The sequence below is a fragment of the Rhinopithecus roxellana genome, chromosome 11 (assembly GCF_007565055.1).
Source record: "Rhinopithecus roxellana isolate Shanxi Qingling chromosome 11, ASM756505v1, whole genome shotgun sequence".
Classification (NCBI taxonomy): domain Eukaryota; kingdom Metazoa; phylum Chordata; class Mammalia; order Primates; family Cercopithecidae; genus Rhinopithecus; species Rhinopithecus roxellana.
Window position 1 is genome coordinate 52,287,973 of NC_044559.1, and position 21,033 is coordinate 52,309,005.

Genomic DNA, 21,033 nt, shown 5'->3' on the forward strand with positions numbered 1-21,033 from the left:
CATGTCCAGCACTACCCATCCAGACCCACCATACCCAGGGCCACCCATCCAGAACTGCCACACCCAGGGCCACCTCTGGGGCAACCCAAGGGAAACAGGGCAGGAGAGGCACAGCCCGTCTTCCACCGGCTTCTGCTGCCTCGGTTCTCCCGCCTCCCTTCCAGCTCTCCCTGCATTCTGGGAACAGCCCTCACGGCTGTGGGACCTCACTGTTTGTATGTTGGAAAGACAAAATCAACACAGCAACTGCACGTAGAAGAGAAGAAGCCACTGGAGGGCAAGTGTAATTAAGGGAAATTTTCTGAATCTTCCAATTAGCTCGGCAGTGGCTGAGCTGGCTTGTGCTCTCTGGAGCATTACAGCTTTTTAATTAAAGGAATGCGAGTTCATTTTGGCACAGGTTTCCTGAGATCCACTGCACTGGGCCCCTGGACACGCCACACAGGTCCACAGGAAGGACGGGCTCCACTGGCTGTGGGTGACCCTGTCCCTTCAGATGTTCTCGGTCCGAGATGTGTGTCATCCTTGTAGGATGGGGCTCTGCTTTCTGAAGACCCAGGAGCCCTGTGGACACCTCCTCATGGCCTTGGAAGAAAGAAGCCCATGGTCAAACTGTGCCGAACAAAGCCCAGAGGCATGGTCAACTGCAGAGCCCAGGCCACCTAGTGGGAAGAAGGGCTGTGCCCATGAGATGCCAGCCCGCCCAATGAAGGTAGGCCAGGAGCCTTCCAGAGCACCCCTCTGCAAGTCTGAGTTTAGAACCACACCAGGTACCATCTTTCACGCATCCAGACTCCTGCAGGAACGCTGAGCCTGAGCTAAGCCAGCATTCAAGCAGAGCCACGGGGCTCATGCAACAGGCCTCGGGAGAGAACCTTCAGGTCCCAGAGACCCCATGCCCCCCACCCTGGCTCTGATATGCCTGCCGTCCTGCACTGAAGACCCTCAGGCTGCAGAGCTGAAGGACACAGACCACATGGCCTCCATGTCCACCTGTGTGCACAAGATGGCCATTCCTAACCTCCTGCCCCGGCAAGCCTGATGCTGACAGCGGGAGGCAGTGTGTCTCCCCTCCCTCTCAGACACCATTGAGGAGCAGGGAAGAAGAGCACTGCAGTGAGGTTCACACATGGCCATACAGCCTTCACTTCCCACCCTCTATAGACCTGGAGGCTTCCCCTGCAGGGGCCCAAGGTTCCTACAGGAACTGAGCACCTCCCAGGAGAGGCCTCAGATCCCAGTCAGCACTGGGCCTCAGCATTTCAGCTACTCCCTAAAGTCACAAAGAGCAAGGACATTGGAGGCAGACTGCCACCCTGGACATCCAGTGCCACCATAGGCACCTCCACGAGGAGTAGACAGCCAGTGCAGCACACTCTGAGCCCAGGAACCCAAGCCCAGCCCTCGCAAGCACCCCCAGGACCATGCATCAGCCAGGCAGGGTCCCCTCACTGCCACCAAGGGCCTGGGTATCAGCCTCTGCCTCTCCATCCATGCACTCAATGCTCACACACTCACCACATGCACGTCGATACACACTGCTCACACACTCACCACATGCACGTCGATACACACACTCTCTCACCCACACAGTAACACACTCATCCACACTCAGTCTGATGTATTCATCCACACACTCAAACACACGTAAACAATTCATGCATGCACACACATTCACACACTCACACGCTCATGCACACACGCATGCATGCACACACATTCACACACGCTCATGCACACAAACACATTTGTACATTCGTGCATGCGCACATGCTTCCATATTCATGCACTCCCACACCTGTGCTCATATCCATAGACTAATCCACAGATCCCCAGTGACAGCCCAGGTGCTCTGAGGGGCACCCAACACAAGGCCCCCACCCAAAGCAGGCCCTGGAATTATCGAAAAAAAGACACCTGACCCTGGGAAGCCCCTCTCAGAGGCCTGGCTGACACCATCCCCTGGAGCTCTTCTATAAGAAAGGTGTGAGGAAGGGCATCAGATTGCCAACCTCCCACCCTCTGGAGATGGTACCTGAGCCCCGCGGCCCGCTGCCAGTCCCGCCCTGGTCCCTCTCCCCGAGCCTCGCGGCTGCTGCCAGTCCCTCCCTGGTCCCTCTCCCCGAGCCCCGCGGCCCGCTGCTGGTCCCTCCCTGGTCCCTCTCCCCTCCCTTCCCCATGCAGACATCCCCCTCCTGACTCAGTGCTGCAAGTCACTCAGGACACAAGACTGAGCCAAGGCGATGAAACCTGCCCCATGCAACGTGCAGGGAAAGAGGCTGACCCGGAGGTGAGCAGTAAGCAGCAAACATCAGCAAGTCGGGGGGCACAGCACATGCAGGGAGGTCAGTGCAGCACATGCATATGCGCGGGGAGGGAAGCGCTGAGGAAGAGCCAAGAGAGGCCCGGGGCCAGGGGGCTGGGGCAGGACTTAGAGTGGGCCTGGCTGAGAGGAGGATGGGGCAGCCATCACTGCTCTTATGGTCCCTCTACCCAGGCCCAGCACCTGGTGGGCTCCCCTCCTGGCTCTGAGATGGCCCAGGGCCAAGCGACTGTCCCGGCCAGCAAGCTCTGAGCCGCTCTCAGGCCAGGGCAGGCAATTCGTTGCCAGCAAAAGACGTCTCAGAACACTCCTTCTCCCACTCCAGCTCCTGGTGGCTGCACCTTCACACGGGCCAGGGTGACAGTGAGCCAAGCCCTCCCTTGGATTCATGGGGACACAGAGCAGGTGGCAGAATGAAGGCCCTGTCATCCTCAGCCACTGGCCTGGGGTGGCTGTTACTGCAGAGCGTCTGCCACCCAGACTGGGCCAGGGGAGCGAGGCAGCCGGCCAGGCACACGGAGGGTGCCACGGGCAGAGCTCCTTTAAGAAGCAGCGGAGGGAACGCAGGGCAGGCAGGGCCAGAGGGGGTTGGGGAGATCACACTGCCAGGCATGTGGTGAGCTGGGCCTGAAGAGCAGAACCAGGAGCCCAGCAGGCGGGAGGTCCAGCAGCCTGGGCACATCAGCCACTGCCTCGGGAACAGGGGGCAGCCCCGAGGAAGTCCTGCCAGAGCTGGGGCGGAGCTGCACTGGGAATGCAGAAGGAGCCAAGGCAGAGGGAGCCCTTCGACGGGGAGAGCCAAGAGAACACCTAACGGTTGCGGGCACGAGGGAAGGTGCCCCCAAGGGAGACCAGAGGTGGGCACACGCAGGGGCCTTCAGGCGGGGCCGGCGTGGGGCATCAGCCCTCGCATTTGAACCTGCTGAACTGAGACGCTCGAGTGGCAATGTCCAGTCAGAGAGTGGACGGAAAAGCCTGGAACGTGGGAAACAGGTCCCAGGTGGAGACAGGAATTGGGAGTTGCTGCCATATAGGTAGTATTTGAACCACGAGATCACTGGCCTGTGGGTGGAGTGGGAGGGGCAAGAGCCCCGAGGCCCCAGCATGGCAGAGTCAGAGGCAGAGATGAGGGGGACCTGCCAAGGAGGACATGGAGGGGGCACGGGGAAGGGGGTTGGGGGTCAGGAGCGTCAGACCCTGCCATAGATCGAGGCCAAGGAAGGCTGGGAACAGAGCACAGCCACAGGGAGGGGCCGCCCCAAGGTTGCTTTGGAGCAGGCGGGGCAGATCCCAGCTCCAGTGGGTTTTGGGAGAACTGGAGGGGAGGCCTGCAGACGGCAGGGAGTGAGTGAGTTTGAGTTTTGCTGAAAATGGAGGGCTAAGAAATAGGGCTGTGGGCTGATGCTTTTCACAGCACAGGAAATAAAGCATGTTGCTTATTCACTCAACAGCCACACACCAAGCGCCATGTGATGCCTGGTGCCCTTCTCCACTCTGGGGACACGAACATGCGTGGCTTGCTCTTAGCCCCTGAGGAGCTCCAGCTAGGCGTAGACACAGCTATCAGCCTTTGACCTCGCACCATCTACAGCCAACAGCTCAGCCTCTGATCGGGGCACGGGTCGGTGCACCAGCCCCTACCCGGGGCCAGCACCGTGGACAGCTCTTCCCCAGCGCTCCAGGTTCCGGATTCCAGAGCCCTGCAGTGCCTTCCTTCCCCTCCCCCGGAGGTCCTGACCACGGAGACAGGCCACAGGCCCCGCAGCTGCCACGTGTGGTGGCTTTGTTTTGTCTTGATCTGTCCTGCCCCTGTATGATGCGGGTGTTCTGTGAAATCATGTGGGGTCCACAGGGGAACACTGAGGTCCAGCCAGCAGAGCCAGGACAGCTCCAGATGTCAGCGGCCTCTGCCCCTCTCAGTGTGAACTGTGCCACTTCAGTAAACCCAGAGAAACAGCTTCCAAAGGAGGCCTGTCAATTCACACGACCACCGGAAGTGCATGGAGCAGGTGCACGGAAAACATGTTAAGCTGAGCGAACAAAGTGACAGGAAAAGCTTAAGAGTCTTCAGCCAGCAGTGACACCATGGGCTTTTGTACTTTAAAAAGGTCACTGTCTCCCCAGAGCAAGGAGCACACTGGGACCCAGAGCTCAGTGTCTAACACCATCCTCCTAACAAAGGAACCAGGGATCCTTGGAGAAAACGCCAGTTGTAGGGCTGGGTAAGGAAACACACGGGGGAAGCCTGCAGCATCCTGCAATGCCCAAACGCAAGTAAGAAAGTGATCAGAAACTCACAATAACAATAACAAAAGCACCGATGAAGGGGTGTCGAAGGAGCCAGGACCACAGACAGCTCCCAGTGGCCAGACTGGGACGAGGTGACCAAGAAACCAAAGTAATGATGGATTACAACCAACATGTAAAACCAGCACCCACGAGTCCACAGTGATATCAATGACGGGGTAACAAAATTAATGCCAAGGAAGAAACAAATCTATGCAGAAGAATTCCAGGCCAGGCGCCGTGGCTCACGCCTCTGATCCTGACACTTTGAGGGGCCAAGGTGGGCGGATCACGAGGTCAGGAGTTTGAGGCCAGCCTGGCCAACATGGCGAAACTCCGTCTCGACTAAAAATACAAAAATTAGCCGGGTGTGGTGGCGCCTGTAATCCCAGCTACTCGGGAGGCTGAGGAAAAAGAATCACTTGAACCCAGAGGCGGAGGCTGCAGTGAGCCGAGGTTGTGCCACTGCACCCCAGCCCGGGCGACGGAGCGAGATTCCATCTAAAAAAAAAGAATTCTGAATAACGTATACAGATAAGCCCCCTTGACGAGGGGACCATAACTGCCCCCCACACCCAGTGTGGGCTGCGTATGGTGCCGTCCTTCCAGGGAGGACAGTGTGGAAAAGGGGGAGAGGGGACGTCATGGTGGAGACACATCACCAGTGACAGGGCCAGCATCAGCAAGGAGGTGTGTGGACAGCATGTCGTCTCATTATGAAGTCATGAGAATGGTGTTTACCTCTGTGGTCTTCCTCCCAAAGACCCACAATCCTGAGAGAAACATCAGACGAATCCCAGTTAAAGGACATTTTACGACACATCTGACCAGTCCCCCTCAAACTGTCAAAATCATAAAAAGCAAGTTTGAGAAACTGTCACAGCACGGAGGAGACTAAGGTGCCTGGAGACTCACGTAACACGGGATCTGGATGGGATCCTGGGACAGAAAAAGGACGCTAGGGAAGAACTGAGGAAATCTGAATCCTGTGTGGACTTCAGATCATAACAAGCTGTCGATAACTGGTCCTCTAGTATGACAAATGCACCCAGTTAATGCAAGATGGTAACGTGAGGGGAAACTGGGTTTGGGGAACATGGGAACTCTCTGTATCAGCTTCACAACTTTTCTATAAATCTAAACTATCCTGGAAAAAGTTTTTTAGGAAAATAACTTTTAAAAGGTGACACAGATTTTTGCATGTTTTCCAGTATGAATTGGGAGGTCATATGAAAAACTACAAATGGTTGTTTTATCAGTGCTGAGATTACATAAGATGCTGGATTTCTTAATTTTTTTTCTTGTCACTTTCATTATATAATAAAAAGCTATAAAAGAAAAAAGATCATTCTGGCACAGCATCTGGTGGTTACACAGGGCAACCACACAATTTATCATCCAAACCAGGCTACTTGGAGAGAGAAAGGGGCCGCTGTCAGTAACGACACCGGTCAGCCGGCAGGAAGCAGATGTCCCAGGCGACCCCAGGGCACGGTGGCCACAGAGGCAGGACTCACAGGCCTGTGCCCTCCAGGACGCCAAAAGTCTCTGCAGCTCTGGAAAGGAGTGTCAGGGCCAGTGGGGAGGCCACGGCAGGGGGTGCAGGGAAGGAGAGGCAGCCCAAAGACAAGGAGGCAGACGTCGCCGCAGACAGAGGCCAAGGCCTGGGCACGGCTCTGCCCAGTGTCCTCTCCTACCACTCACCACCCCTTTCACCTTCTGTTTCCTTGTGGTGCCCAAGCAGGTGCAGCTTCCGGGCAGGTGACGGTCACAGCTTACTTCCTGTGCCTCTGGCTGCTGTGGCTCTGGGGAAGGGGCACCAAGACCCAATGACAGAGGACTCCCCTTCTGCTGGGCCCCCACCCCGCACCCTCTGCAGGACCCGCCCCGGCCCCTCCTCTGTGACCATCCCCAGTGTGTCCAGGGCAGCCAGCCCTCACTGCCACCCTACCCATGCCTCCACCTCTGCTGCCAGCAGACCCTGAAGATCCACCGAAGGGCCTGCTGTGGCTGTTCATGGTTAGCCCACCCCGGGTTTTCCAATTGCCACCTACAGTTCCCAGCCCCACCAGGGGCCACGCCAGCCCCGGTACTAGCTGGGCCACATGCTCTGGGGCTGGAGTCCCAGGGTCCAACCCTTTCTTCAGAACAGATTTTTTTCCTCCCCTTTTCCTTTGTATCTTTCTTCCTATTTCATCTTTTTCCCTCTTTCAGTCATGTGCTAACTTTACGGATTATCTTTTCTGCCTTTGGAGATAAAATGTCACTTCAGAAACACAAGATGACTGATGTTTACAAGAAAAAGGAAAAAGAATTGGGGGCAAAAAAAAAAACAAAGACCCTGGCACAGTCACAGGTGTGTCCTTCAGGGGCAGTGCAGGAAGCCCTGAGCCGGAGCTCCAAGACTCCCCAGCAAAGCCCCCATAGTCAGGAGCCCACCCCGCGGCCAGGAGCAGGTGCACACCGGCCTGGCCCCTGGGGCTTTATTTTCCAAACTCAGGAGGATGTTAACTCCACTCCAACTTCCTGTTTGTTTGTTCTCAAGTACAAACAGCCTCCCCTCCAGGATCTTTCAGTTTCAAAGCTCAGAAGATGCTTTGTGTTTCCTGGGGTCTCGGGGCTTTGCAGCAGCGACCTGGATACACTGGAGAGTGCTTGGCCACTTGGCTAAACTGGGGTTAGAGGTGGCTGAGACAGAACTCCTGTGATGCCGGCAGGTGGCAGGCAGCGGCACCACTCCCTGAAGGTCACGCTTCCAACTCATCCCTGCTCTCCCAGCTCCATGTCCAGCTCTTCCCAACAGCCCTGCTGAAATGCAGCAGCCCTAGCCCACCCCCAGACGCAGACACTTCATCCTGTGTGGTCCCTCCCCTGAACCTGAGCTGGGCCTGTGACTGGATCCACCCAGCAGAAGGGGGTCAAAGTGACACGGTGCCAACCCAGCCTAAGCCTCAAGCAGGCATCTTCTACTCTGCATCTGTGGGCACCCTGGGGCCCGTCAGGAATTCCTGCTGCCCCAATGAGGGGCCCAGCGGGCAGAAGAAGCCGAGACTCTGAGGACAGCTGTGGTGGTGTGAGATGCGTCCACGGGTCCTATGGCAGCCCCTTCCGAAGTGGGGTCCAGCTCCCCTCCCCTGAGGATGAGCTGGACTTGGTGACTTGCTCCTAACAGAACGCAGTGCAAGGAGCCTGGGGCTCAGATCCTCGCTGCGGCTTCACCCTCCTGCTCAGCTTGCTGGGGAGGGACGGAGTAGAGCGCCATGTGCAGGGTCACCGGGGAATTGAGTGCAGTGTGTGGGGTCAGTGGGGAATTGAGCGCCGTGTGTGGGGTCAGTGGGGAATTGAGCACCGTGTGTGGGGTCACTGGGAGTTGAGCGCTGTGTGTGGGGTCACTGGGAGTTGAGCGCCGTGTGTGGGGTCAGTGGGGAGTGGAGCGCCGTGTGTGGGGTCACTGGGGAGTGGAGCGCCGTGTGTGGGGTCACTGGGAGTTGAGCGCCGTGTGTGGGGTCAGTGGGGAGTGGAGCGCCGTGTGTGGGGTCACTGGAGAGTGGAGCGCCGTGTGTGGGGTCACGGGGGAAGAAGCTGAGTGCCGTGTGTGGGGTCACTGGGGAGTTGAGCGCCGTGTGTGGGGTCAGTGGGGAATTGAGCGCAGTGTGTGGGGTCACCGGGGAGCTGAGCGCCGTGGGTGGGGTCACTGGGGAGCTGAGTGCAGTGTATGGGGTCACGGGGGAAGAAGCTGAGCGCCGTGTGTGGGGTCACCCAGGCAGTGTGTGGGGAGGCTCCCTCAGCAAGGAACAGAGGCCTCCATCCACGAGCCACATGGGGAAGCTGGCCTGAAAGTGGTCGCTCCAGTCCCAGTCAAACCCTCAGGTGACAGCAGCCCCAGTTGCTATCTTCACCGCAGCCTCATAAGAGACACCAAGAGGACTCACCAGCTAAGCCACTCCTGATCACCAACTCAGAAACTGAAAGACAGAGCTCACTGTGGGTCACTAGGCTTTGAGGAAATTTGTCAAGCAACATGGATAGCTAATCTACCAGCAGAACTAAGACCCCAGGACAAGACCCAGCAGCACAGACAGCTGATCCACCAGCCAACCGCGAACCGAGACCCCGGGACAAGACCCCTGGGGAGGTTTCCACCAGCCCACAGCTCTCTGAGTCATTCTGGCCGAGGCACCACATACGTGGATGAGGGAGCCACCGTGGACATTCTGGTTCCACAGACATCATGCAAAGCAGAGGGACCCATCCCCACTAGGCCCTGTCTGAATTCCCAGCCCACAGCATCGTGAGAAACCACAAAGAGGCTGACAAGTCACTAGTGTGGGGTAGTTTATTAGCAGCAATAGAAAACTGGAACAATGCGTCCCCTGGGCACAAACAGGACCCCGTTTAAGAAATGCGGTGCCAGGACCCTGAGCCCTGTTATTGGGCACAAGAGCCGCCAGGAACAGCTTTCCGGTGGTGAACAGAGGCTCTGAGGTCAGACATCACAAAGTAACTGAGGACGGGACCCAGGGTGCCGGCACAGGGAGAGGCAGAGGTGCATGGAGAAGGCGGCACCAAAACCCCTGCAGACTCCTGCTCACATCCCAGCATCATGGGCAAAACAAGACAAATGTCATCCTTGCCAAGGCCCCAGAATGCGCGCAACGCCTGTGCTAGACTCCTGCAGACATTCCAAACACAGAGGCGGCTCTCTCCTGCTCTGTCACACTTTCTGCCTTCTGCGTTCGGAGGACGGAGAGTCATGATGTGAATTCAAAAGAGGAGAAACCTTTGCAAAGTCAACTTTCTAAAACACTGTGAGAAACGGAATGTGCTCAGTTCCTATTTTTAATAAATTGGGGGCGACACTGACTCCCACCTACACCATCTCCTTGGCTTCAGAACTTAAATAACATCGAGCTGGGTTTCCACAGGATGGGCAGGGCCGGAGCCCAGGAGGAAGCGCAGCAGAGACCCTGGGGCTCCCTCCTCACAGGTGGAGAAGTGGGGTGAGATGGGGCTGGATAGAATCTTGGGGGGACAAAGCTAGGCCAAGGCAAGCACCTTCATCTGCACTCCTGCCCAGTCATGCTGATCTCTGCAGCAGCCTTGATTTTTAAAACAACAGATTTCAAATCAATGAGGAAACTGTTTTCTGATGAAGCAGGTGTGCCATAAAAATAATAATTGTATTGCTTATAGCTTCCCCCCAAACTGTCTCAAGTTCTGATCTTTATCATCAATCAGCAGGTTGGTCTGCCTATATATTGGGAGAGGGGAGGGGCCTGGCATTTGCCCATGCCCAGGGCAGGCAGGAGACATTTAAGGAAGTGCTCCAGGCACAGAGACGCAACCCCGGGTGGCCACTCACCCCCACTGACAGCCAGCGCCGAACAAGGCGGCATCCTGCTCACGGAGGGTGGCTGAGAAGACCAAGGTCTAGCCACGTGCCCAAGTATTAGTCAGCAGCAGCAGGAGAAATGGTGGTTCACAGAGCTTTATTTTTATCTCCAGTTATACCCAGACAGCAGAGGGAGGGAGGTTCAGAGAAACACACAGCTCAACGGAGCTTTTTAGGTGAGGAGGAAAATCTGGCTGGGAAGGGAAATGACACCAAGTAGAAGGCCTGGTCCTCCACTAATATGAGCCCAGATTCAGCTCTGAGCCTCCCAACCAGGAAGACAGGGTCAGGGCCACAGGGCACAGGCGCTTACTTGATGTAAGAGCTGAGGGGCTCAAGAGTAAGGCTGGGAAGCTGCTCTGAGTGGTCCGGCAGGGCCTGGCCCAGAACCCGGGTTCCTCCCTAGGAGGGTCCTGCCTGACATAGCAGGGAGCACCTGTTAGGTGTGGGGGGCCCCGGGGAAGACAAGGCCCCGCAGTCGGCTCGGGGATACAGGACGCTTTGCCCAAAAGCGCGGGGCCACACCCCCCAGGAGCCCGCCAGTGGACACACCAGACTACCCTGCCTCAGATCCGGGTCAGAAGAGAGATGCCGCATCCCAGTGTAAAGGAAACGGTGCGGGCTGCTGGGCTGGGTGACACTGCAGGATGTGAACCATCAGCTGCACGTCAGCCACGTGTGGAGAAGGCTGGGCCTTCGAGAGGACCCACAGGAACAGAAGGAGGAGAAGCAGATTAAAAGAGAGTCCACACGGCGAGGCGCCCTCTGATAACCGGCAATCCCGTGGTAAAGGGGGTAGAGATCCCCGCTCTGGGCCAATCGAGAGCCTGGGCCAAGGGACCAGCACCCTACGGGTTTCCTGCCCTCGCTCACCATGATGCACCAGCTGTATACTCACTAAGCTCTCGCACTCAAAGTATGTCCGCCGGCCAGCAGCACCAGCACTGCCTGGGGGCGGCTGGAAATGTGGGCTCTTGGCCCCTCCCCAGGCCAGCTGGATCTGCGGCATTTTCACAAGCCCTGGGTGACTGGGGGTCCAGGACAGGCAGGAAGGCTGCTCTGAGCGGTCCCGGCTCCGTGTGGAAGAAACACGGGTCTGTGACTTTGCCTCCCTCAGATCACCTTGGAGTCTCTCTGGGCTTCAACCACAGAGACAATCAATCCCTCAACAAAATCACCTCCAATGCATCCTTGCATTACTTCTCAACTGGAAAGCTGGGTGGTTCAAGTTTTAAAAGAAAAGCCGGCTTATTTTTAGCCTTGTAAAACGCACAACCAGATGGATAGGCACGCAGAGCTGACATTTGTTACATAAAAAGTATGACAGTAGGTCCCCAGTCCACGCTAGAGCAGCCTCACAGCTGGGAAGGAGAAAAGGCGTCAAGCTGCACAGCTGCCCCAAGGGCCCCAGGAGAGCTGGTGCTGGGCCCAGAACGGGGGAAGCCAGGAGCAAGCACGTGAGGGGGCGCCCAGCAGGAGGCCAGGACCACAGGCCTCCTCCTCAGTCCACACCCCAGACCAGGAGCCTCTGCAGCCACCAGGCTTCTGACCACCAAGCCCCTGCACTGTGGGGCACGGGTGTCTGGGCCACACCGAGAGCCACACCCCCACCCCCGACCCCTGCCTCACAGGGTCAGGAGGCAAGGAAAAGGGCACCCTCCAAAATGTGAGTCCACCCTGACTGGGAAGTCCTTCCACACTAGGGCTAAGCTGACGCTCTGGAAGGATGACCCGTCCACACCGACTGTGCGGGAGGAGCAGTCCCCAGCCCTCAGCAGCTCCCCCTGGGCTCAGGACCTTCTCTCTTCTCTGCTCCATGAGCTCCGGCAACACCACAAAGAAAGACTGAGGCAAAGCCATCACAGGGCCACTGGAGTCACTCCCAGGCAACGTGACCGACCACCCAGAAAGCCAACAAAATGAACTTCAAAGCTAAAAGAACTAACGAGAATTTAGCGAAGTGAAGTCATGTGCAAGAGCTGGCAAAGTCTTGGCCACACTCAAGGCGAATGTTGTAAAAGTGGAGCGTTCCTTCACACCGTCCGGCAGCACCCAGTGTGGAAACGGCCACGCTCAGTGGAGTGTTCCTTCACACCGTCCGGCAGCACCCAGTGTGGAAATGGCCACATTCAGTCCAACACCAACAAGCACCCAGTCCCAAAGGCCAGGAGCAGCAAGGGCACAGCCTGCCCGGGGGGCCTCAGACCTCTACACAGGGAAACATCCTAACCACACTCACCCTGGAAAAGTGGAGAACTAACACAAGGAGAGAGCCTTCTCACTCTCGGTCAAGTTATCCTCCCTACGGGCTGCAATTTCCAACACAAAAAGTGAAACCACAGAAGCACTAGAAGAAAGTACAGATGCAGGTTTATGAATTAAATTATTATTAACTATGCTGGGAAGGACGTCTGTCACATAACAGCAAGGCCGGACGCAACCACAAAGGCAGACAATGAGTCTGACCACACACAAATTAAACACATCCGTAGAGAAAAAAGCCGAGTAGCAACATTAAAAGATAAACAAGGAACGTGGGAGGGAAGCTGCTGAAGGCTCAGCCTGTCTACCAGGAAGGGCAAGAGGAACCTGCGGCTGCCATCCCACAGGACACAGGACACACGCTGCTCACAAGCACGGGCAGGCAATTCAAAAAGAGTGGAAACACATGAAATGTGTTAGGAGCTGAATGCTCTAAACATTTAAGGTAAAAAGATATTAACCTCATTGGTAATCAAATAAACTCAAAGCATGAGTGCCACCTTTTAATCTTTCAGACTGGCAAAAAATACACACACTGCTGATACCTAAAGCTGAAGAGGATTCAGGGGAAAAGGCGATCAAACCCTCCGCTTCTGGAGCAAGTGAAAATGGGTTTTCCCTTCCCGCCGGCTCCACTGGGAGCAGGTCTCCTGGTTCTCTCCCCTCCGGGTGCCTCCTGCCGCCCGCTGCACTCGCTCTTGCCTCCCTGTCTTGTCAGTCTCCCTGCTTCCCCTCTGCCTGGTCACCCCATGACAGCAGGACTCACAAACAACGGTCACGGAGGGACCAAGTGAGCAGCCACACGTGTTAAGGTATTTCACATGGACCCCTTTGCCTGAGCAATGTCATTCCTAACAATGTATCCTAGGGAAACAATGCTAAGTGCACAAACACAAATCTGCAATGATGTTCATCAATACATCGTTTATGATATTTATAAAACAGAAACACCTCACTGTCCTGTGACAGAAAACTAAGTAAGCAGAGAATGTCACAGCTGCTCAGAGGAGCACTGCAGAGTCAGTATTCTCAGCCCCGACTGCTGGTAAAACTGAAGAGGGACTTGAAGACAAGCCTGAGCCCCATCCCCAACCCACCAAGCCCCCCCCCGCCCCATCCCCCCACCAGTTCACCTGCAGTTCTCAGGTGTGGGGCTTGAGCATCTGCATTTTTTAAGAGTGCCCAGTGAATGACTCTAGTATACAGCCTGGGGCTGAGAACTGTTGTAAATTCAGGCAACAAATGATGCCTCAGGTCTATAAGAGGCTGGAGACATATTGCTGAATCAACAAGCACATTACGGCAAACTGGAGTGCAGAGCAGGATCCCACTTCTGCTAACAAAGAGAGAATGTTTCTCCACGGCTGTACCTGGGACTGTATTCCCAGAAAAAGGCTGGGAGGTGACACTGTGATCTCAATGCCAAAGTTACAGATATCATGGCATAAAGTATAGAATGGTTCTAAATGCATACATTTTAATGCTTTTATAATTAGGAAAAAACAAAGGTGCTTCTAATTTTAAGAGATGACTTGAGGAGTCTGGGAGCCCCCGGTCCTGCCTCACTACATGCCCGGGCTGGCACCCTGGTCCCACCTCACTGCCTGCCTGGCCCAGCACCCTGGTCCCACCTCACTGCCTGCCCGGCCTGGCACCCTGGTCCCGCCTCACTTCCTGCCCGGCCTGGCACCCAGGGCAGGCTGTCCACAGCCTGTGAGGGCCTGTCCACTCCAGCCTTCCACAGACGAAGGCAAACCCCCTCAGTGAGGGGCTGCTTCCTGCTGGTGGGCTAATGCCACGTCAGGCTAGAAACACAATGCTGTGACCCCCTGAGACAGGCGAGTGCCCCCCAGGTCGCACAGCTGCTCAGTGGGAAGGTGCCAGAGCCTCCTCTCAGGTTCACTTGGTATCACCAGGACACCAAGACAGAGAGGAATGAAGGGGCTCATTCAACACCATGCAGCTCTGGTGCAAAGCAGCAGCAGAAATACTCCCTAACCAAGTTCAACCCCCAAAATAAATTTTTCACCAAAGTCAGAGAAGGGATAGAATGGGAGGACGTGAAGGGCTGAGGGGAAGGAAAACTGGAGACCCCCAATTCTGGCACGACAAAGACATGCAGAGAATTCTGTACACGCACCAAATACCTGCCAAATTAGGAAAATGGTTCTGGAGTCCACAAGGATTAAAAGGAACAGACGACATTTACAATCTTATATGTCACAACTATGCCTATCAGTTAAAATTTACCTGGCACTTTGTTAAACAGCACTCTTACTTTCTTTTTTCATTTTCTCTGCATACTAAATTTGATATATTAATTAGGTGTTTTAATATAAAAAATTCATCAGAAGGTCTCGCATTGCCATAGCAACCATGCAGATTCAGTAAACTCGAGACATCAACACAGCAAGCACTAGGGCCTCCTTAAGCCAGTGCTGCTGCGGGGCCGAGAAAGTACCAGGGAAATGACTGCACCAACCTGAAAGGGGTGGGACTTAGGGGCCACAGTCCCTTCCTAAAAGACTCTCCTTTCTCCTTCCAAACTGAGTCCCCAGCGTTCACACTCAAAGGGGCACAACATTCTTCTGCGAACACTGTGCTATGACTCCCAAGTTGTCTGTGCCCTGCCAGTGACAGAAAGAAGGGGAGGGAAGCGGTCACCGCCCAGAGAATGTCTTCTGCTATTTGGACCAGGGCCCAGTTTTGCCCCCCTCATTTCACCACACAAAGCCCAGCTAAGTCCCGGTGGGTGCTCAGTTTGGGGATGCGGCTGCATGCCATGCCACAAGGAGTTGGCGGCGTCCGTGGGACACCATCAGCCGAGATCTCTGCCGTCCTACTACAGGCAAATACGGTGATGCCAGCGGTGTGAAACAATTCCCAAGGCAGACCACGAGCCCCACAGATAGACTCTGTGCTTGCTCTTTTTGCCTTTCTAGTGATCCTTGAATTCTGTGACATAACACATGGCGAACACGCAGGAAAGTCTACCTTACAAAGCTGAAGGCAGCCCGGTGCCACACCACTGTCTCTATTCCCACCCCCGGAGAGCATGGTGCGGAGACCCAGAAGAGCAGCCAGCTCTTGGCTGACACCAGCCAGTGCTGAACCAGATGCGTTTCTCAGACGTTCTCTCATCCTGCAGCCAGAAACTAGATGCAAATCTGTCTCCTGATCAGCTCCTAGTTCACTCTGGGCTTTCTTTACTTTGAATAGTTATGTTAAAAACAAAAACATTTATCAAACATTCACCATCCCAAAGTTCTGCCATCCCAAAGTTCAGGACACAGTGACGGGCCACCCTGGAGTGCGGGGCCTGGTGTGGCTGGGCCTTCAGCCCTCCTTCAGGGCAGCACAACAGAAATCCCTAGTGCTGTCTCCGGGAGGAATGCCGGTGCACGGCCCCACACTCACCAACGCTGGCCTGAGGTCGTATTATTGTAATTTCCCATAATGCTTAAATTATTTATCGCAAGTAAATAGCCTGGGCTCCTGAGCGCTGTGCTCTAAGATTATAAAGGATCCATCATACCTCTGCAGCTGTCTACAAATGAAACATGCACATTCAAGTATTTCAAGAAAATGTCAAAAAACATGAAATATGTCATCAATGTACCATTTTAAATGATCTGCATGGTATCTGTAAAACAGCTATAAGTTTGCTTGTGACTGTATTACAGTGCCCACAGGCAGACGCGGCACCGCACCTCCCTGCAGGTGCTAAGTCGGGGGTCCCCGGGGTCCCTTGGCACCCCGGGAGGTGTCCCTGCAGGCCTGTCCCATGTCATCTCACCTGCCTTCTCTGCTTTCTACGGCGCCCACCGCTGCACAGTCACTCAGGAGACACCAGTCCCCGGGGCTGGCAGCTCTATCTGCAGGACTGAACAGTGCACTCGTTCCTGGGAGGGCAGGTCTTTGCACAACGGCTTGGCCCTGCCTCCAGCGCACATGGGTGAGCAGAGGATGGACACGGCGCGGTCACCAAGGAGACTGAGCCTCTGAGCGGCCAGGCCCCGCCACCTGTGGGGCGGGAGCCTCACTCGGACTCCGCAGCACAGGTGAGCGCCTGCCTAACTGCAAAGTACAAACGAGCCCGCACGTGGGCCCCAGCGGATCACGGAAAGCGGAAAGCCGTGCTGCCACGGGCGGTGGGCGGAGGCGCTCGCAAGCTGGGAGCCGCCACAGCCGGGGAGACCCTCGCCCCGAGGGCCCGGGCCCAGCCTGCTCCTCCCACGGCGCCGCCACTGGAAACGGAGAACTTGGGCGGGCGCCCCGGACCCGCGTGGGGCCACAACCGCCCGGCGCCAGCTTCTCCGGAAGCCGGGGCGCCCCGGGACGCCGTCAGGGAACCCCAGCAGGAAAAAGCCACCCCGCCCCGCCCGACCCCGCGAGAGCGCGCGGCCCCCACGCCGTCCCCGTGAGCGCCCGCACTCACCGTCCTCCTTGTCGTCAAACACCGGCCTCCGCGCGGTGGCCGCCGACATGGACGAGCCCATCCTCTTCTTCCACTTGCTCCAAGGAAACAGGGGGCGCGGCTGCGCGCGGACATCGCCCGAGTCCCGGGCCCGGGGCTGGCCGGCAGCGGGCGGCTGCAGGGCCGAGGGTGCTTCGGGGCCGGCGGGGCGCGCACGGCCGGGGGGCGGCGAGCCCAGGGGCGCCGCGGCGCTGCTGCCCCTGCGCTCGGCGCCACTCCTCATCGCCGGGCCTGGGTGCGCGCCGCAGCCGGAGCCCGGGGCATAGCTGGCCCTCAGGGCCGGGAGTGGCGGCGGCAGGGGCGCTCGGGGCCGGCAGCGCCCGCCGGGAGCTCTCCTGGGCGGCAGAACCTGCCCAGTAGACTGCGAGTGCTGGGGGCGGGGCTGGGGCGGGGCTTCTGGAAAGGGCGGGGGCGGGGCCGAACGCCAGGGCGGGGGAGGGGGCGGAGCTGAGCGCCGGGGCGTGGAAGGGGCGGAGCTCCGGGAAGGGAATAGGGGCGGGGCCGAGCCGGGGGTGGGGAAGGGGCGGGGCTAGTGCCTGGAGAGTCGCTCGGGACTGGGTGGCTGCCACCAGTCTAGGAATGGGGGTTGTGGTTCGCCGGGACACGGGGACCGCGGCTCAGACTAGACGGCGGGGACGAGAGTGAGGGAGGCAGGGAGCGTCCCCACGGGTATCCTGGGGCCCCGGAGGTCGGCGTCCCTGGCACGGGGACGGCTCTGCCCGGCACGGCGGCTGGACCTTCTCGCGGTCTCCGCGTGCCTCCCTCCCCCTGCCTCCTTCGTGAAAAGAGCCGGCGCGCGGGCTTCCGCCGCCCAGTGCGGGGAGACCTAAACTCCAGCCTTCTACTTTGCGCAGGGTGAGGTCGGGCTGCAGGCCAGGGATGCGGGCGGCGGAAATCGGCCGGGCAGGGCCGGACTCACGGTCAAGAGGCTGCAGGCTGCGCCCGAGCGCTGCGCCAGAGGGCGGGGTGGGGCGGGGCGGGGCGGGCCTGGCTGCGAGCGCGCACACGCGGGCGCCCGAGTGGGCGCTGAGCCTGAGCACGTGCGGCCGCGCTCTCGGGCACCCCTGTCCAGTCCTCGCGACCCCTGTCCGGCCTGAGACCGCGTGCCTCAGTCGCCCAGGGTCCCCTTGTCCAGATGCGACAGGGGCCTCGGCACTCGGCGTATTTCGGAGGCCTGGGGCGCAGCTTGACCTCCGGGCACCTCCGACCCCGCGCGGAAAGCGCCGGGCGCCTTTGAGTGCCCTGGAGAAGGCGCGGCTCTGCATGGAGCCTCGCCGCCTGACCCTGGCGCTTGTCACTGAAAAATCGGTTTTTGCTACCGGGCTGTTTGACTTTAGGAAGCCTTTACCTCCTTAGGTTCTGCCCTGTAGCCAGGCCACAAAGACGGGGTCCCTTCCTCCCCGGTGAAATCCCCAATGGGATTTCCTGCTGCCCGCCGGGAGGATAAGAGGATCCCCCACCTGGCTCCAAGGCTGATGTCTCCCGCCCCCACCCCTCCCACCGGCAGAACTGTCTCTCCTGTCCTTCAGCCTGCCTCCCCGCGGCCTGTGACATTCAGTGTGGCTGCCCGCTCTAACCGCCTGATGCATGAAATGTGAGCACAGGAAGTCTGCGTGGCTTCTGGGCCAACAGGAGCCCCCATCCCTTGGGGACTGCAAGGAATGGAATCACTGCCCATTCACCTAGGACGTGCGCCCGCCTGGACATGCACCGCCTGAGACATGCACCCCCCTGGACATGGACCCACCTGGACATGCACCCGCTTAGGACATATGGCACGCATTTCACTACTGAGATTTAGAGGGTAGTTTTATGGCAGCACAACCTAGGTTACCTGACCCACCAGCCACCGCAGGTCTCCCTGCCTGGTTAGTTCAGACGCATTGGTCTCTAACTAAACTTCCAGTGCACAAAGCCCAGTTCCTAGCCGCTGCAGCCGCAAAGCTCTGTCCTCTGCTCTCCCTCAAAGTTGCCATTCTCCAACAGGCACACAGGGGCAGCGGGTTCAGCACCTGCCTCCAGAGGAAGCCCTCGGTGCCCATCCCGGCAGGAGTGGTGAAGGAGCGTTTGGAAGGAGAGGCACCGAGGCAGGGCAGTGCCTGGAACCCTGTGCACCCGGCGCACACATCAGGCTCCCCAGGGCTCCTCCCAAAACACACAGCCTCTGAACATACATCCTCTCCTCCTCTCCCTCTGACCCCCAAAAGTGGCAGAAAAGGAATAAAAGGTATAACGTCCCCACCACCACCAAATAGGGAACAGGAGAAAGCAAAGCATGTTAATGGACTTCAGACAGCGGGTAGAAAGGTGACTCTGAAGTTAGAGAGGCTGAGGACCTGCAGGTAACCAGGACCTCAAAAGGCGGGAGAATGTGAATACAGCCAGAGCCCAGGACGCCTCCCCAACCCGGGCAGCTAGGGATGGACAGTCCTCTGGACTGAGGGTCCAAAGGGCTCTTGACCCAGGGACACCAAACCCTGCAGAAGAAGAGTGCAGGGGGTGCAGAGGGGGTTCATGGGGACATCTGCACACTTAACTAGGAGACCTTCCAACCCCAACCCTGCTGTGAGTCTCAAACACCAAGCCAGGCACCTGCCCCTCAGTCAGGAAACAGGATCTGTAGGGAAACAGAAGTTCCCAAAAGAATGCTGGGTCCTAAGATTTAGCCAGTGCAGATCAGCCCTGCAGGGGCCTGTGGGCTCAGGGCACAACTCCTGCACTGTCCAGGTGACCCCCTGCCCAGCCATGGCTCAGGGTCCAGACAAGCACAAGACTGAGCGTTAAGAGGTACACAGTGCAGGCACGAGACAGGAGGAGTCAGGAGTTGCTGCACCCAAGAGCATGCCAACCCCTGGTGCCTCACGGGAGGTAGCTCTGAAGTTCTGGGGGGACCCTGGGAGGGACTGAGGCGGGGACAGAGCCAGCTGTGGATGGAAAGGGGCAGTGAGGCCAGTGGAGAATTCCTGAGCCTCCGTGTGCCCATGCTGCCCGCGAACATCAACTTCATTAGGGCAGCAACCATGTCTGCCCCTTTCGGTGACAGAAAAGACTGAGTAACAATGTGACAGATAAATGCATTCAGTGCACTGACGTCTAGCACGCAGGAGCACACAGGACGGCACGTGGCTGGGCAGCACGTGCATGATCGTGGGACTACTTTAGCTTGGGTGGTCTGGCACGAGTCTCTGAGCAGGTGGCCTTGATGCTGAGGCCAGAGCATGAACAAGTAGCCCAAGGGAGGCCAAGAGTCTGGGTTCCCACAGCAGGAGCTGGCCCTAAGGTAGAAACAGGCTCGTGCGGGAGGACAGGAGGGTCCGTGCTGCAGGAGGACACTGGCCCTAAGGTAGAAACAGGCTTGTGCGGGAGGACAGGAGGGTCCATGCTGCAGGAGGACACTGGCCCTAAAGTAGAAACAGGCTTGTGCGGGAGGACAGGAGGGTCTGTGCTGCAGGAGGACACTGGCCCTAAGGCAGAAACAGGCTTGTGCGGGAGGACAGGAAGGTCCTGAAGGACAGCAAGTGTGTGGTCACGGCATGTGCCAAAGGGCTGAGGGTGGTTTGGGGGACAAGGTGCAGTCCCTGACACCAGGTTTCATGTGCATTTGTCTATAATACATCCATAAAGCCACGCCTCCTGAGGGACATGCCTTGGACATGGGTCCTCCACTGCCACATAACTGGCACACAGCTCGGTCACACCGAGATGTGTGCTTCATCTTCTGTCATCATTCTGAAATTAACTCGTGGCTCTGCCCACGCCTTTGTTAAGAGCGCTTTTATTGAAACTCCTCAGATCACACAATTCCTGTGTGCTGTTTCCTGCTGGAAAACACATCTCAGAACTGACCCCCAAAACAGGAAATGGGCTCCCATGGGACTCCGATGCTGGTGTCCACCTATGCGGAGAATCCACAGACAGCCTCCCTCCCGGGAAATGGAAGACAGATGGTTCCAGCCGTGGCGCCCTCAGATTCAGCCCTGAAGGGACGTGGGACTGAGGATTCCTGGAAGGCCAGGGCCTTGGAGCTCACTTTCGGGGACACTTGGTTGCTATGGTGACAGTATTGATTCTAAAGGTCATGTGGCCACCCGGTGACTCAGGAAGGAGCACAGCGACGGAGAATGTGCAGGACGGGCTGCAGCCGCTAGGAAGGAGCCCTCGCCCCCACTGCAGTGCGCCGGGGCCGAGCACGAGTTCACCACTCAGCTCTGCTTAAGGACCCACCACCCCAGCCCCTGCTACCACCATCACGTCGCCTTTTCATCTGTCTGCTCCGCCCTTTCCTTCCTCTCT

At 57.5% G+C, this 21,033-nt stretch overlaps 1 protein-coding gene across 1 annotated transcript in view; it reads right to left on the bottom strand.

Annotated features, from left to right (window-relative positions):
- Positions 1 to 17,094, bottom strand: part of STK32C (serine/threonine kinase 32C) — a 98,848-nt gene extending 81,754 nt beyond the window's left edge. Inside the window, exon 1 of the mRNA XM_010359850.2 lies at positions 16,702 to 17,094. Coding sequence (XP_010358152.2) covers positions 16,702 to 16,963 — 262 coding nt within the window. The 5' untranslated portion in view covers positions 16,964 to 17,094. The remainder of the gene's footprint in view (positions 1 to 16,701) is intronic.
- Between the last annotated feature and the right edge of the window lie 3,939 nt (positions 17,095 to 21,033).